We start from the raw sequence: 14,422 nt of genomic DNA on the forward strand, positions 1-14,422 counted from the left end.
CTGCCTGGCTTTTATCTGCCCCCTAAATTATATATGACATTGACTTGCATTGTGAAGCAGTGTTCACAAGTAACATAGGCTGCAGCCGACCGGAGGAAGAAGAAATGGATTTTGCAGGAACAGAGTTTATAAAATGGTAATGTGTTGGACTATGTTGGTTCCTCTGGGAGTGACTGATTAGCCAGGTTACAGGGAGCAGTATCTTCTCTCCTCGTCCTCAGCCAGTTTCCTCCTATTGCCATAGAGCCCTATTTCAGCTGCTGGGAAGTAGGGGGGAAACTCCAGTCAGCCATGCTCCAGTTGTGAAGGCCCTGGAGAGGAATCCAATGTCTCCCCATTGCAGTAACTAGACAGGGAGAATCTTGGGACTGGTGGAGCATTTGAAGACCCAACAGAAGAATGTGGCTGGGCTCTTCTTGGAGAGCTCTATTAATGTTGGTGGGTATTGTCCATATATTTGCAAGCTCCATGGACTACTGTATTACTTGCTTTTACTGTAAAGAAACTATATTTGTGGGGTTGTTCATGGCCTTGAAAGGATGTCCATATGAAGCTTGTAGGAAGGATTATATGTAGGGTGTGAAAAGGGAATCATATAGTCATGTTTTCAATCCACCAACATTAACATACCAGCCTTACTCAGGCGGATGAGCCACCTTACCTAACCTGGAAAAGGAAGATGTTTGTAAATTGTAGGTGCTCAATATTAAAAGAATGATCCAGGATGCTGTAAATGTCAGAGCTGCAACCAAAACTTAGCTGAGATATTTGAATAGCTATGTATCTCAGTCCAATAGACCTTCATAGGTGAGAAAAATCTTATCCCTATATATTCTCAAAATCCTATATGTTTCTCTCACCAGCCTTCTTTGGGGCTTTATGTGAATTGCTCACTGTGAGAAAACCCAGGCTGAGGAGGCACAGTTTTGATTCTGAACAGCACCTTGAGATGTTTCTCTCCTGAATTCTGAAATCCACCTCCATTCTTCCCCAGGTCTCACCTGTGCTGAGAATTACCTCTACACACTGGTAGGAAAACCCATACAGTGGCCCTTTTATCTGACATTTTTTCTGGACCTTTGGAGTGTACTTCAGTGAGCTAATGCAAGATACATGCTCTCTGTAGGTGTCTAAGGTAACAGAAAGAGATTATGTTAAGTGCTTAGTAAGAGGCATTTTCCATTTGCAGCACTCAACTTCATTTAGCTCTAATGCATGAAAAAATTGACCCACGTGGGTCTTAATCTAGCCATTTAATTGTACCCCTGAAGTGTCAATGTGATGAGCATCACAGATTTTGGCACTGTTGACATTTCTTTTAAGCAGATGACAGTTTGAAAGGACTGCAGCATATCCTTTTATCACTGCATCAGATAAATATGTTACTGAGTGATGGAAACAGCTTTACACACTGGCAAGTGACAGAAAAGAAAGTGGTGGGGAAAAGGCACAAAAGGCAAGACAAATTGAAATAAACAAAGGAGCATAACAGATACAAGTATTCTTAAAGACTCTCTGATGAATTCACACCGTGAATAACTGGTGCAGTTGACCAACAGTCATCAGTGAGGAAAGGACTAGACCCTTAAAACTTTCTCAGAAATGTCTTTAAAACAGTGGATCCTGGACATATATGGTGGTAAAGCTGAAGGGACCTTTGGTAAAGCACGAGAAGGATGGCTGTGACAGCACAGGATGTACTCTCCCGCACCATTTTTTTTAAGTAAAGCATTTTGTTTGTTGGCCTAAGAGTCTGAGCCCTTTCGGCACTGCAGTATAGTGCTTTCTGAGATAGAAAGACCTAGGAATTTTCTGGAAACAAACTTTTTTCATGCTCAGAAGCAAAATTTTCTAAAAGTGGTTTGTGGCAGAAGAGGACAGGAATGGGCAAGGAAAAGATCTGGAAGAGGATCACCAGTAGTACAGAAAATATGAAACCTGTGACTTTAAGGGGCTTGGGTTGTTGTGGAGAATTGCCAAATGAACATTTTTCTGAAAATCCTTAAGATTTTCAACAATACATTGTAACACGGACAACATGCTTTCTCATGCCTCCAAATTATTTGAAAAGCTGGCACCTAGTGAGAAACTCAGTTGAGACTGCAAAGCATGGAAAACAGGCATCTATTGAGTCACCTGAAATCAGGCAGCTGAATTTCCATATTTATCAACCTAGATAACCAAAATACACTGCCAGCTCAGGAAGATCTTTGTACGGAGAATCTATTGTAGCGTTTTATATCTCAGGTTCTGTAATTGCTGATTGCTTCCTCATTGTGTACTTTCAGGGTGTGAAAAACAGAGTTTAAATGCAGATAATGCTAATTCAATCACATGCAGGCACCTGTCTAGCGTATGTGTGTTAGCTTATCACTGGCTATCAACTAGCTTTCAGATAACTTGGCAGAGTGAGAAAATCCATTACCAATGTAGCAATAGGCTTCCAAAAAGCATTAAAATGGGACTCTAGAAACAGTTCATATGAAAAACGCTGCCTGCATCTAAGACAGCTTTTGGTCTCTTCATAGGAAATTAGTTAGAAGAAGTGATAAATTTAAGGACACACTTACTGCAGAAATAAAATAATTTATTAAAAATAAAATATTACCCTATAAATAGGGTAATGATTAATGGAGCTGGTTCAAGCTGGAAGCCTGTAACCAGTGGTGTCCCCCAGGGGTCAATACTTGGTCCAGTGCTGTTCAATATATTCATCAGTGACCTGGATGAAGGGACAGAGTGTATCCTCAGCAAGTTTGCTGATGATACCAAACTGGGAGGGGTGGCTGACACCCCAGAGGGCCGTGCTGCCATCCAGCTCTTGTGGCCAGGAGGGCCAACGGAATCCTGGGTTGCATAGGGAAGAGTGTGGACAGCAGGTCAAGGGAGGTCATTCTGCCCCTCTACTCTGCACTCCTAACAGGGGTTAAGTTTCTTGACAACTCCTAAGTCTTCTTTCTTTCTCTCTCTTCTGTTCTCTCCCTCCTTCTTGGAAGGGGAGTCAGGTTAAAGAGGCCATCTGTGGGTGGGTTTAGTGGCCAGCCCAGCCCAAACCACAGCAGGGGTGCCCGAGAGCAAGCTGCCGGCCAGAGCAGAAGGGTGTGGGTGCCTCTCTCCTCGCCTCCGCTGAGGTGGGGCTGGGGCTGCACGATGCAGTCTCTCCAAGGGCAGGCGTCAGAGCTCCTCCAGGGAAATCCAAGCAGCAAAACTCATTCGGCACCTACAAGGCAAGGACAGAGGCAGAAAGCGCTGATGAAACCACGGAGGCGGGAGAGGCGGGACTCTGTCGCCCGTTCTTTGGGAAGTCCAATGAAAAAAGGGTAGTTCCTGGCACAGAGAGAGAGCCCTTCTGAGCAGTGGCTGCGGTGTGGGCCTTTCCAAAACCCGAGCAGCAGCATCCCTCACTGTGCCTTGCTAGAAACACAGCTTAGAGGGCCAAAGATGCTTCTCTTGTACCGATTGGTTGGTTTTGTCTCCCTTCCGCTACTCCGAGCAGTGTTCAGAGCTTTAAAGGATGGACAGCAGAGTCTGCCACACACCTGGGCTCCTCGTTCTTCTTGCCTCCTTGGATTTCCTCAGTTGTCCGTCTCGGAGAGCTCTTTTTCCAGCTTTCTTCTCTTAACCTCTGGTTGACCGTCACCCTCCCTTTCAAAGGTTGCCTTTCGCTTTCTGCTGGAACGTGAGGAGCCTGGCAACCTTTCCATGCAAGAGTATTGTTAGACGGGCAAAGCCACGGTAAACTGGAACCCATTCTGCTCTTAAAACCAAAGCTGTCTCATTTTACCTTCTCTCCTCGGTCAACCTCTGCACGTGCTCGCTTTCTGGAGCTGCTGGAGGCACCTGCAACAGAAATGTGGACTTTATCAAGTGGCCAGGACCTAGCTGCCCAATTTGGTTGGGTCATGCTCTCTGCGGACCTGACATACTTCTACTGCTTCTGCTTTTACCTCCAGTGCTGCTGACTCCGTGCCTGATGCCCCGGCAACCACAGCCTCCTCCTCCCCCTCCAAGAGTTCCTCGTGGTGTTCAATGAGGAACTCGACCAGCTGCGTGACCTGCACAAAGCAAACCATTGGTGTCATGGCTGAAAACGGGTCCAAGAGCCTCTCCCCCTCCGGACCCTTGCTTCTCTGCTGGGACCGGGAAGCTGTAGCCATCTGGTAAGCACAGCGTACCTTCTGCGTCACCTTCACTAGGACGTCGAGGGGGAGGGTCTGCTCCTCAGGTGGGCTGAGCAGGTTTGGCCCCACACAGATGGCCAGGTTGGCAGCACTCATCCTGCTGGTGCCCACGTTGCTGCTGATGGCTTTCAGCAAGGACAGCAACTGCTTGAGGAGCAGGAGGTTGCTTTGGGGCAACTTGCTGGCCACCCTGAGAGGAACAGGCACACAACGTTAATAAAGCAGACGCTGTCACCGCAGGTCCCCCAGGCTGATCTCACCCAAGCCTACGCCGGGGAAGGCTCCCTGGCCAGGCCTGGTCTCCAGCAGAAGGACTGCCTTCTCTGAGCTACGGCTACCTCTTTCCCTCCCTGCTCTTCTGACCAGAGTCCCTTCCTGGAACAACCCACCATGCCTGCCCCAAGCGCTCCAAGGAGAGAAATGCTTGGCTGTGCCACCACCGTGCCCCCAAAGCCCACCCCACAGCAGCCAGCCGTGCCCGGCAGAGAACACTGCTGTCTCAAGGAGGCCGTGGCTTTGCAGGCAAGTGCTGGCCTCTGCCAGCCCCTGGGCAGCAGCAGGTGCTGGCCACACTTACTCTTTGAGCGCTGCCAGCTTCTCCTGCCTGCTGTCCTTCTGCAGGGCGCTGATCCACTCCTCATAGAGCTCTGCCTGGAGGAGCTTGGAGGGGATCCTGCGCAGGAAGTCCTGCAAGGCCAAGGGCTCCAGGTGAGGCTTGGGGCACTCCTGGCGGGAGCAGGGGCAGCCTCCCCGTCACTCTGGCTCAGGAGCAGGCGGCTGGCTTTGGGTTCCTGCCCATCTGCACCAAGCCAGCCGGGAGCTGCCAGGCCCCAGGGGAGCAGGCTTCACCTTCAAGATGACGGCCAGCAAGTGCGCAGGCTGGCTTTCCAGGTGGACCTCCGCTCCGGAGTCCAGGGCCTCCCTGAGCTGCCGGGAGGCCTGCTCGCCGGCCGCCAGCCGGAAGATCCCCTCCGTGGATGGCCCGTGCTGGTGCAGAAGAGCCAGCAGGTCCTGCAGGGCAGAGGGGAGGAGAGTTGGTGGGCTGTAGACGGGCTTTGGGGCAGGTGAAGGTAGCTTCGGGGCAGGAGCAAGCGTGGGCAGCTCTGCGGCTCTCCGTGGGGCAGGATGGAGGGGTGGGTGAGATGGGGAGGAGCGGGCTTTGTCCCCGAGCCCCAGCTGGGTTCCCTCTGCTTGGGCCAGCGCCTCTGCAGAGGAGCCAGAGGGCTGGGCACCCCCTAGGCAGGCGTGCTTACCTGGATGGGCTGGGGAGGGGTGCCATCCTGGCTGCAGAGAGCTGCCAGGGGCCGGCCAAAGAGAACCCCGCTGCTGCCAGAGCCCGACGGCCCGGGCGCTGCTGCAGCGGCCGAGTTCCCTCGCCGGCCAAATGGCCAGGGAAGAAAGCTCCTCCTGCTGCCGGTCCCACCTGCTGCCAAGGACAAGAGGGCAAAGAGGCGTGGAGGAGGAGAAGTGCCAGGTGAGCGCTCCCGCACCCTCTCAGCACTGTCCCCCCTCCACCCAAAGAAGGGGAGAGGGGTGGTTTGGGAAGAAGGGGCTCTGGGGGCTCAGCTCTCTCCCGCCGCAGAGCCGTGGGGATGGACGTGCCCTGCAGGGAAGGCAGCAGCAGCCCCGCTGCAGCACCAGTGCCCGCCTGCCAGAGGAGAAGGGCCCTGCGGTCCCCGTCTCCTGCAAACTCACCAGCTGTGTGGCCAGGTCCGCCTTGGCTGGCAGAGGAGACGGGAGCTGGCCGCTGCTTGGCACCAGCCTGCAAGAAATGCCCTGTGCTCAGCCAGCAGCCCCGCAGCAGAAAGGGCCCGCGGGGAGCTGCGTCGGCCCCTAGCCCTGCCAGATGGCAGCCCGAGGCAGCCTCACCTCTGCCTGCCGCTCGACCAGCCTCTCCAGGCTGCTGGCGTGGAGTGTGGTGGCCTGGGCAAGGGCAAAAGAGCAGAAGGTGAGAAGCCGTGCCCCTGCTGCCGGGCTGCAGCAGGCTCTGGGGACAGAGCGGAGACAGGAGGGACACTCACGGCATTGCGGCGCCTCAGCTCCTTCCGCAGGAGCTTGATGGAGGGCACCTGGGTGACGCGGGCTCCCTCCACTCCTGCTGGTGGCCTGTGCACAGGGACGGGGCAGAGAAAGAGCAGTGTGAGACCCCAGCTGCCTTGTCCCTCCCCCGCCCGCCCTGGGAGCCCCTTCCAAGGTGCCCGCAAGCAGCCGGGCACCCTCCGGCAGTGGAGTGGAGTGGAGAGCAGCGGCAGTGGTGGGGCCGGGGCTGGGCAGGTGTTGGCTGGACACGGCTGGGTGAAGCAGCTGCCCCAGCTCTGCCCGCTGGAGAGCTGCCCACAGCCGTGGGGGCACCTCTCCCCAGCTGGGGAGGGCCGTTTCCCCATGGTGGGGCTACGCCTGGAGCATCCCCCCGGTGCTGGGAGCAGGGCTTGCCCAGGCTGCACGGCCGGGCAGGGCTTACCCAAGGAGGGCGCTGAGCCAGAGCTCCTTCACCACCCGGGAGCTGCAGACAGAGAGGGGAAACAGCCTGAGTGCCCGCTGCGGCACAGCCCTGCCCCGTGGGGACGGCCACAGAGGCAGGACAGAGCCCCCAGGGGACGGCCACAGAGGCACCCCCCAGCCCTGCCGTGGGGACGAGGCACCCAGACTCACCAGAAGGTGACCACGCAGGAGCCGCAGGGCCAGAGCAGGACAAGGGACTTGGCGTCCTTGCCCTTCTCCTCCGTGGTGGCATCGCCAGCTGCCCCCTTCCCGCTGCAGAGCACCTGCAGCATGGCCAGGGCCAGGCAGAGCTGCGGGCGCGGGGCGCTGCCACGTCTGCAGAGAGGAGCGTCAGGGAGTGACCTGGAGGTGGCCAAGCCCGGGGGCTGCCCTCCAGCCTCCCCCTGCCATGGGGGCGGCCACGGGTGCATCCAGCAGCAGGGTGCCGGGGGCCTGGGGCTTGGGAGGAAAGGGGCTCTGCGAGTCTTACTTGGCCTTGGCGATGACCAAGGTGTCCCTGTAGAGGAGCAGCTCCCTCTTCCTGCTCCGCCGGCCCTCGGTCACCTTCACGCGCTGCCGGTGCAGCGGCTCGGGTGGTGCTGCCACGGGCTCAGGGTCGTCCCTGGGGAGCAGACGGCGTCGGGCATGAGCAAGGGGGCTGCCGCGGGGACCGGCCGTGCCGGCGTGTCCCCGAGCCATGGGGGGAGCTCACCTGGAGCCCTGGCAGCAGTTGACCTGTCCCATCTCAACGGCCTCACGCGGGACACAGCTGTGGGGCTGATGACAGTGCCCAGCTGGCCCACGCAAGGCTGCCAAGGGGGGTCGCGGTGCCAAAAACCACTCTCACAAGGACGCTGGGCAAGAGCTGGGCTCTGCCAGTGACGCTCGCTCGGTGCTGGCACAGCACTGTCCCTGCAGGGCCCTGGGGAGGTTGCCAGGCCAGCGCTGGGTTCACCATTGTGATGTCAAGACTGGCCAGGGGGGCCGTGGTGGGGGAGGGGCACTGGGGGGCTCTCCCCACTAAGACCATGGCTCTCGCCTACTTGACCTCCAGTCCAACCATCAACCAAACACTGCCAAAACCACCACTAAACCAAGTTGCTAAGCACCACATCTACCCATCATTCCAATCCCTCCAGGGACGGTGATGCCATTACTTCGCTGGGCAGCCTCAGCCTCTTCCAACGCTTGAGAGCTCTCTTGATGGAGAAATTTGTCACCACTTGTGACTGGCCTCCAACGGACTCCATTCACCAGTACTCTCTGGGTCTGGCCCTCTCCATGCTTTTTTATCCAGTGAAGCATGCACCCATCCAGGCCATAAGCAGCCAGTTTCTCCAGGATAATGCTGTGGGAAATGGTGACAAAGGCTTTACGAAAGTCTAGATAAACAACATCCCCTGAGCGGGTTACCAGACCTCCTGGAAGCTGGGAGTGTAGTTACTTAGGGCAGTGATTGCCATTGTTAATCATGAAGCAAAGATGGCATTGCCTTTGAAACACTTCAGATGCCAGCTCGGAGAGTCACATGCAAATTTCCATGCTCTTCTGACTCCTGCACAATCACTGCAAGACCTGCAGATCAGCCCTGCAATTGGTTTTGCCTGTTGTGGCTGGCACGTGTGTTTTCCCTTTGGAAAGGACCTCCACCCCTTTCAACATCAAAGAGGCGACCCAAAACTGACCAAGAGGGTGCTCCGTCCCACGTGCCTCATGTCAGTAGAAAAGCTGAGGGATGAAAGGCTGTATTCTCAGCAAGATTGCTGATGATACCAAATTAGGAGGACTGGCTGACACCCCAGAGGGCTGTGCCGCCATCCAGCGCGATCTGAACAGGCTGGAGAGCTGGGCAGAGAAGAACCTAATGAGGTTCAACAAGGACAAATGTAGGGTCCTCCACCTGGGGAGGAAGAACCCCAGGCACCAGTGCAGGTTAGGGATGGATCTTCTGGGAAGCACTACTGAGGAGAAAGATCTGGGCTGCATAGGAAAGAGTGTGGCCAGCAGGTCGAGGGAGGTCATTCTCCCTCTCTACTCTGCACTGGTGAGGCCACAACTGGAATACTGTGTCCAGTTCTGGGCCCCCCAGTTCAAGAGGGACAGGGAACTGCTGGAAAGAGTCCAGCGTAGGTCTATAAAGATGATTCAAGGACTGGAGCATCTCCTTTATGAGGAGAGGCTGAAAGAGCTGGGACTCTTTAGTCTGGAGAAGAGAAGGCTGAGGGGAGACCTTATTAGTGCCTACAAGTATCTCAAGGGCGGGCTGAGGGAGGAGGAAACCTGACTCTTTTCAGTAGTTACCCGTGAGAGGACAGGGGGCAATGGGCACAAGCTGGAACAGAAAGGGTTCCACTTGAATATGAGGAAGAACTTTTTCACGGTGAGGGTGACAGAGCCCTGGAACAGGCTGCCCAGGGAGGTTGTGGAGTCCCCTTCTTTGGAGATTTTCAAGACCCGCCTGGATGCAGTCCTGAGTGGCATGATCTGACACGCTCTGGGTGGTCCTGCTTTAGCAGGGGAGTTTGACTAGATGATCTCTATGGTCCCTTCCAACTCTAAAAATTCAGTGAAATTCAGTGAAATTTCCTTACCTAATTTATGAATATTTTATTCCCCTTACCGCCAAAAAAGCCCCTAATACTCCCTTTGGACAGAAATGGGAATGCAAACAACATTTATCTTTCAGGCACGTAATGGGGGGAATCTTTCTTCTCTCTTGCCACAAAGAATGAATCATAGAAATTTTAGGGAACCTAATTATGTCACTGAGGAAATACTGAGATGGTGATATGAATATTTTCTTCAAGATAACATGATGTTTGTGAGAGCTTTCTTTTATTTAAAAAGTACTGCAGAACTCAACTCTGGTCTATTTTTAAAATGATAGATTAAACAGAAAAATTGTAATTAAATATTATTCTGGTTGCTTTGCCTCAAAGAGACAAAAGGCCAAATGTCAATTTGAAATTAAACTTATATAGAAGCTGAGAGAACAATAAAGGGATGTATCAGTAAGTAAATTACAGCAGTTTGAAATACCCTGATTATCTTTTGCTTGTTGTTAAACCTCCAGGCAAATGCAACTCTCAGTCATACTGTGTTCCATGATAATACTATTGAAGAACCTGAGGCAATAAAACCATGTAAGTTTATGCTTGGTATGTATCCATGAAGACTTAATGGCTGCTTAATACAGATTTAAAACAGTTGCAAAAAGGGCCTGAGCATCGTGATACTCAATGCTGCAAAGCCTTAAACTTGCTCTACTCCAGATCAGGATTTGGTGATGCTGTGTCGGCCAATCTAAGTGTATGCTTCCCATGTGCTTAGTGCTCAGAGTGAAGAAGCTTCTCATGGGATCCACAACACCCATCTTACCAAGCAAGGAGATATTTAAAACGTTCCAAAGAGGAAACTAAGAGGAGGGTACTGCCAGAAACCATGAGACTGATTTTTAAATGCGGGCACTGCCTTGAAGACAGTCTCATGCTAATATATGCAAACAGGCTCAGGACCACCACCGCAACAGCTGGACATACTTCTGCCTCCCAGGCACAAGTGCCTCTGCCAGGCTGGGACTGAAGGCCAGAAATTGCCTAATTCATGCAGGTCCTAAGCATATAAAAGATGATCTGTTCTGTTTTCTTGGTCCTCTGCAGCATGGCTTACATCCTTAACTTTTTTTTTTTATGTGAGAAGGAAGGAGGTCCTTTCTTTCCACCACAGAAACATGTCTATACCAGTAGCAAATTAGATACCACAAGTGTAGGTTTCAATTCTTTTCGGAGCCAGGATAAATAATTTTTCTCACCAGCTATCTGAGAAAGAGCCTTTACAGCAAAACTAATACAAAACCAATATCCGCTGCCTCTGCTTCCTCTTTCTTTCTCCTTCCTCTGAAGGAGAAATGGAGGGCTATCGGATGCTATTTAGATGTTATTTGAACATGACAAATAAACCAGGCTCTTCAAGAGACTGTGGTGGGGGGACCTGCCAAACAGGTATGTGGGGTGAGCTTTCAGTGCACCTAAGATGGTGATATTTATAGGTATATGCAATAGTAAAACTCCAGTTAAATGAGCTTGCTCTGGAAAATTAGGAGACTATCATGTCTTAATTGCCTTAACAAGACCATACAGGGTTTTCTTGGATCACGGTGTTGGAATTAGGTGCTTTATTTCTAATTTGCACTCAATGTGACAATAGTTATTTTGTATAGGTAGAAGGTTATTTCGTAGGTAGAAGACCGATACTTGAGAGAGCTGGTGAGTTCTGAATCTTATTCTAACAAGGAACAAAAGCCCTTCGCAAGTTACTGCGACCTTATTTTCTGTTAGAAGTTAAACCATAGGCAGAACGTGTAGGAACATACACATTTGTAGGGAGTTTAGGAGCAATAACAAAAAAGACTTAAAGTTCATGCTGAAACAATGTCATTAGTACTTGTATGTTTTAATTTTTTTTCCTTTTTCTTTTTCTTTTGACTATTAAAAACCTTAAAATGGAGGTACAATTCTCTGGACAGTATATTTAAGTCTGTTCATGATATGTGTAATTCTCTTTGTTTCCTTCCAGAGATATATAGTGCTCACTCTCCCAGCACCATGAGTACCAACCTTTTCAAAGAGCTCCCTGTAGCCTTCCTCCTCGATTTTTCCAGATTCTCTTAGCCAGAGGCACATTTTTTTCTGCATTCCTGTTGTTTTTATGGCAGATATATTCAGCTATATTTCTCATTTTCTCTTACATAGAGCTACAGTTTGAGACCCTAAGGGCTTACAAGAAAAATGCAAAAATAGCACAAGAAGGAAGCTTCCAGAGAGTCTTCCTTCAGTGTGGGTAGAAACACAAGATTTTCAGCTCATTCTTCTACTGTTCCAAGGTCGTCTTTTTTTGAGAAGTGTTTTAGAGACAGAATCTGGATTTTCAAATTACTTTTTCATTCCTGTCTTTGACCAAAACCTGTCCATCAGAGGATTCAAGTGTAAACAGTGGACTCTACTTGGGAAGGGAGAAAAAACACAAAACTTTTGTATTTTTGATGTAATTAATGCTTGTTCCACTGCCTGCTGGTGAAGCAGGGAACTGGACCCACAGCCCAGCTTCTCTTGCGGTATCAGCACCTCCCTGTTATTTGCAGGCTCTGCTGTGACTGCCTCCGTTCCTCCTCGTCTCCACTCCAGCTTCCCTGCTCTTCCATGGCCAGGGTTCCACTTTCACACCTCTCCACCAGATACTGCTTCATCTGTCATCTTTTTGACCAAACTTTCCAAAAAAATCTAACTTCAGACTTTGCCTCCCTGGGTCTCCTATCCTTATCTGTGCTGAACACCTTCCCAGCACACCTTCCCAGCTTACAAAGACCTTTCAGGTTTGAATTAATCCTTCCCTCTGTCTGGGTTTTCACTGCACACTCTCCTCACGGTGTACCTTAGGCAGCTTTTCTATTCTGCCCTGATTTAGTGCCGAGGGACACAATGTTTAGAGAGGAAGAAGGAGACCTGTAAGGAAGCATTACTGATCTAAATTCCATTTTTAAGCACGATGAGAGCATTTAATGAGGGCAAATCAAAAGAGACAGAAAGAGCAACAACCACCAGTCAAATAGACTGAAAAAGCTAAGGAAAGTATTTTGTAAAGGCACTTTCTCCTTAAGCCCTTCCTTCTACATAGAACAGATGGCCCGATCTCAAAAATAAACATAAAAAATAAAGAGAACTGCAAGAGCTGTGAAGACAAATCCCCTTCTTTACAAATGTATAAAGAGCAGGAGGTCAGAGAGGGTGAGGCAGGAGGAGCCGTGGGGGTCAGCACAGGCAGCACGGTGACAAATGAGGTGGCGTTTGCTGGATGCCAAAACGATTCCCCTCTTTGCCAGGGATCAGGAGGCAAATGTGCCCAAAACAGATGTTTCCTAGAGACAGAAAATGAAACATTAATGAAAGCATTGGAAATACCTGAACATCAGAAAAAAAAGGTGTGTCTTGGGGAAGGAAAGCTCAGCAGAAACTGTTTCTGTGCTGCATTTCCTTCAACTCCGACAGCAGCGTGACTTCGATGTGCAGAGAACACAGAGACAGCATGAAAGGGTTTGTGCTCTATGTTAAACACAGGGAAAAACAAGTCATTTTTCATTCTTATAATACTACTACAGCTACTACTATTGCTACTAAAATAACACTAAAACAGGTCTATCCCAGCCTGATGATCACCAGACGAATTTGAAAGGAGCCATTTTAAAACCAGATCAGTCTCTTGCATATACAAAGTAATAAAACCACTCATTAATAAAAGATGTGGGAAAACTCTGCTGCCCAGACAAATGCAAATGTGATCACTGCCCTGAATTCAAGCCTGGAAAACTGCTAAAATGCCCCAAAGAAGCAGGACTTTGCCTAATAACTGAAAGTTTAAGTCCATCCTCCAAGTAATGAGTCTGGCAATATTAGTGTAATATGCTTCATACCCTTTGAAAAATAAACATTTCTGGTTTAGATACAATCTAAATGAGCTTGGAAATTAAAATAATTCTTCTTTGGCTTCAAATTAGATGGATTGCCCATGTCTGAACATTACTGCTGCTTAATTTAAGATGACATAGCAGCCTGGTGTTTTCATTTTTAATGTGGGAAGCTGCGATTATGAATAAGACCTTTCATCTCAGGGACACCAGTTTCAACTTTTTGAAAACTAGTAAAGGTCTATTTAAATGATGTCTTGGACACTGCTCAGGCTGGGTACCCTGAGAACATGTAAATTCATCTTACTTATGATAAATGGACTCATGAATAGTAATATTTCCAGTTTTTCCCCCTGCAGCTCTTCATGACAGGGTACATAATGAAGTATTTAAGATAAAATATTTCTTGGATGCTTTGATAAAACTCAGGATGGTGTACATTTGATTGACATCCTTCAAAATATTTCTGCCCTTACATTTTCATCTCACAGCCTCTACAGTAGGTATGCATCATACAGACAACTTGCAGGGAATTTTTTCCTTCCCAGTTACAAAAACAAAAGCTATCCTAAACAATGCTGTGGAAAATGTAGCCTGGAGATATTTCTAGCCTCATCTCTTCCAGATTTCTGATAGTATATATAAAATTGCTGCTACTTCGGCCACCAGGAACGGAAGTAAAGCAGTGGGTAAGTTCTACCTGCCTTTCTTGAGGAGTACCCTTGAAGCATATGATAGCGTTGAGCCCAGTACAAATATAGCAACCAGGACCACTTTCACAGCAAAAGGCATCATACATTTTAGACACGGGTGTAGACGTTGGAGCGCTACCTGAGAAAATGAAGTACCTTGATCCCAAAGCCCCCCCAGGCTGAGGGTATCTCCCAGAGGATGCTCTGCACGATCAAGTTACAGGCCAAGTTGCAGTGAGGAGAGAGGAAATGTCTATTTTATCAAATGGCAGTTGGATCTGATAGAAAGAGACAACCCTAGACCCATCTGCTCCTGGACAAGGGTACTTGCTGTTAGAAGACAGCAAGTACAGGGAGTGCCATGAGGGCACTGTGCTTCCAGCTGTGCTTCCAGGCTGGAAGCACGTGGAAGGCTTTTTTCATGAAGAAAAAGTGAACTTGTACATTTTGGGAAACTCTCAACAACACTGACTCCAGTACCATACCAGCACTCAGCACTGACATAAGAAGCAAACAAATTGCTTGTTCCTGTGGTTGTCAAATACCCCCTCTCTGCTTGAAACAGGTGCAGGAGTGGTTGACGAACAATTCAAAAGTACATTCAAAAA

General features: G+C 49.9%; 1 protein-coding gene across 1 annotated transcript in view; it reads right to left on the bottom strand.

Annotated features, from left to right (window-relative positions):
- Positions 1-3,575: 3,575 nt before the first annotated feature.
- The window catches only part of LOC106898755 (oligophrenin-1-like), a 259,480-nt gene continuing 248,633 nt past the window's right edge, over positions 3,576-14,422 (bottom strand). Inside the window, exons 4-17 of the mRNA XM_014960186.1 lie at positions 11,279-12,576; positions 7,375-8,010; positions 7,153-7,284; positions 6,834-6,998; positions 6,643-6,684; positions 6,203-6,287; positions 6,051-6,104; positions 5,877-5,943; positions 5,435-5,607; positions 5,031-5,192; positions 4,759-4,868; positions 3,948-4,371; positions 3,785-3,840; positions 3,576-3,696 (exon numbers count right to left, since the gene is read on the bottom strand). Of these exons, the coding sequence (XP_014815672.1) occupies positions 3,576-3,696; positions 3,785-3,840; positions 3,948-4,371; positions 4,759-4,868; positions 5,031-5,192; positions 5,435-5,607; positions 5,877-5,943; positions 6,051-6,104; positions 6,203-6,287; positions 6,643-6,684; positions 6,834-6,998; positions 7,153-7,284; positions 7,375-7,406 (1,623 nt within the window). The 5' untranslated portion in view covers positions 7,407-8,010; positions 11,279-12,576. The remainder of the gene's footprint in view (positions 3,697-3,784; positions 3,841-3,947; positions 4,372-4,758; positions 4,869-5,030; positions 5,193-5,434; positions 5,608-5,876; positions 5,944-6,050; positions 6,105-6,202; positions 6,288-6,642; positions 6,685-6,833; positions 6,999-7,152; positions 7,285-7,374; positions 8,011-11,278; positions 12,577-14,422) is intronic.

This window comes from Calidris pugnax, unplaced genomic scaffold (genome assembly GCF_001431845.1).
Source record: "Calidris pugnax isolate Ruff unplaced genomic scaffold, ASM143184v1 scaffold188, whole genome shotgun sequence".
NCBI lineage: Eukaryota > Metazoa > Chordata > Aves > Charadriiformes > Scolopacidae > Calidris > Calidris pugnax.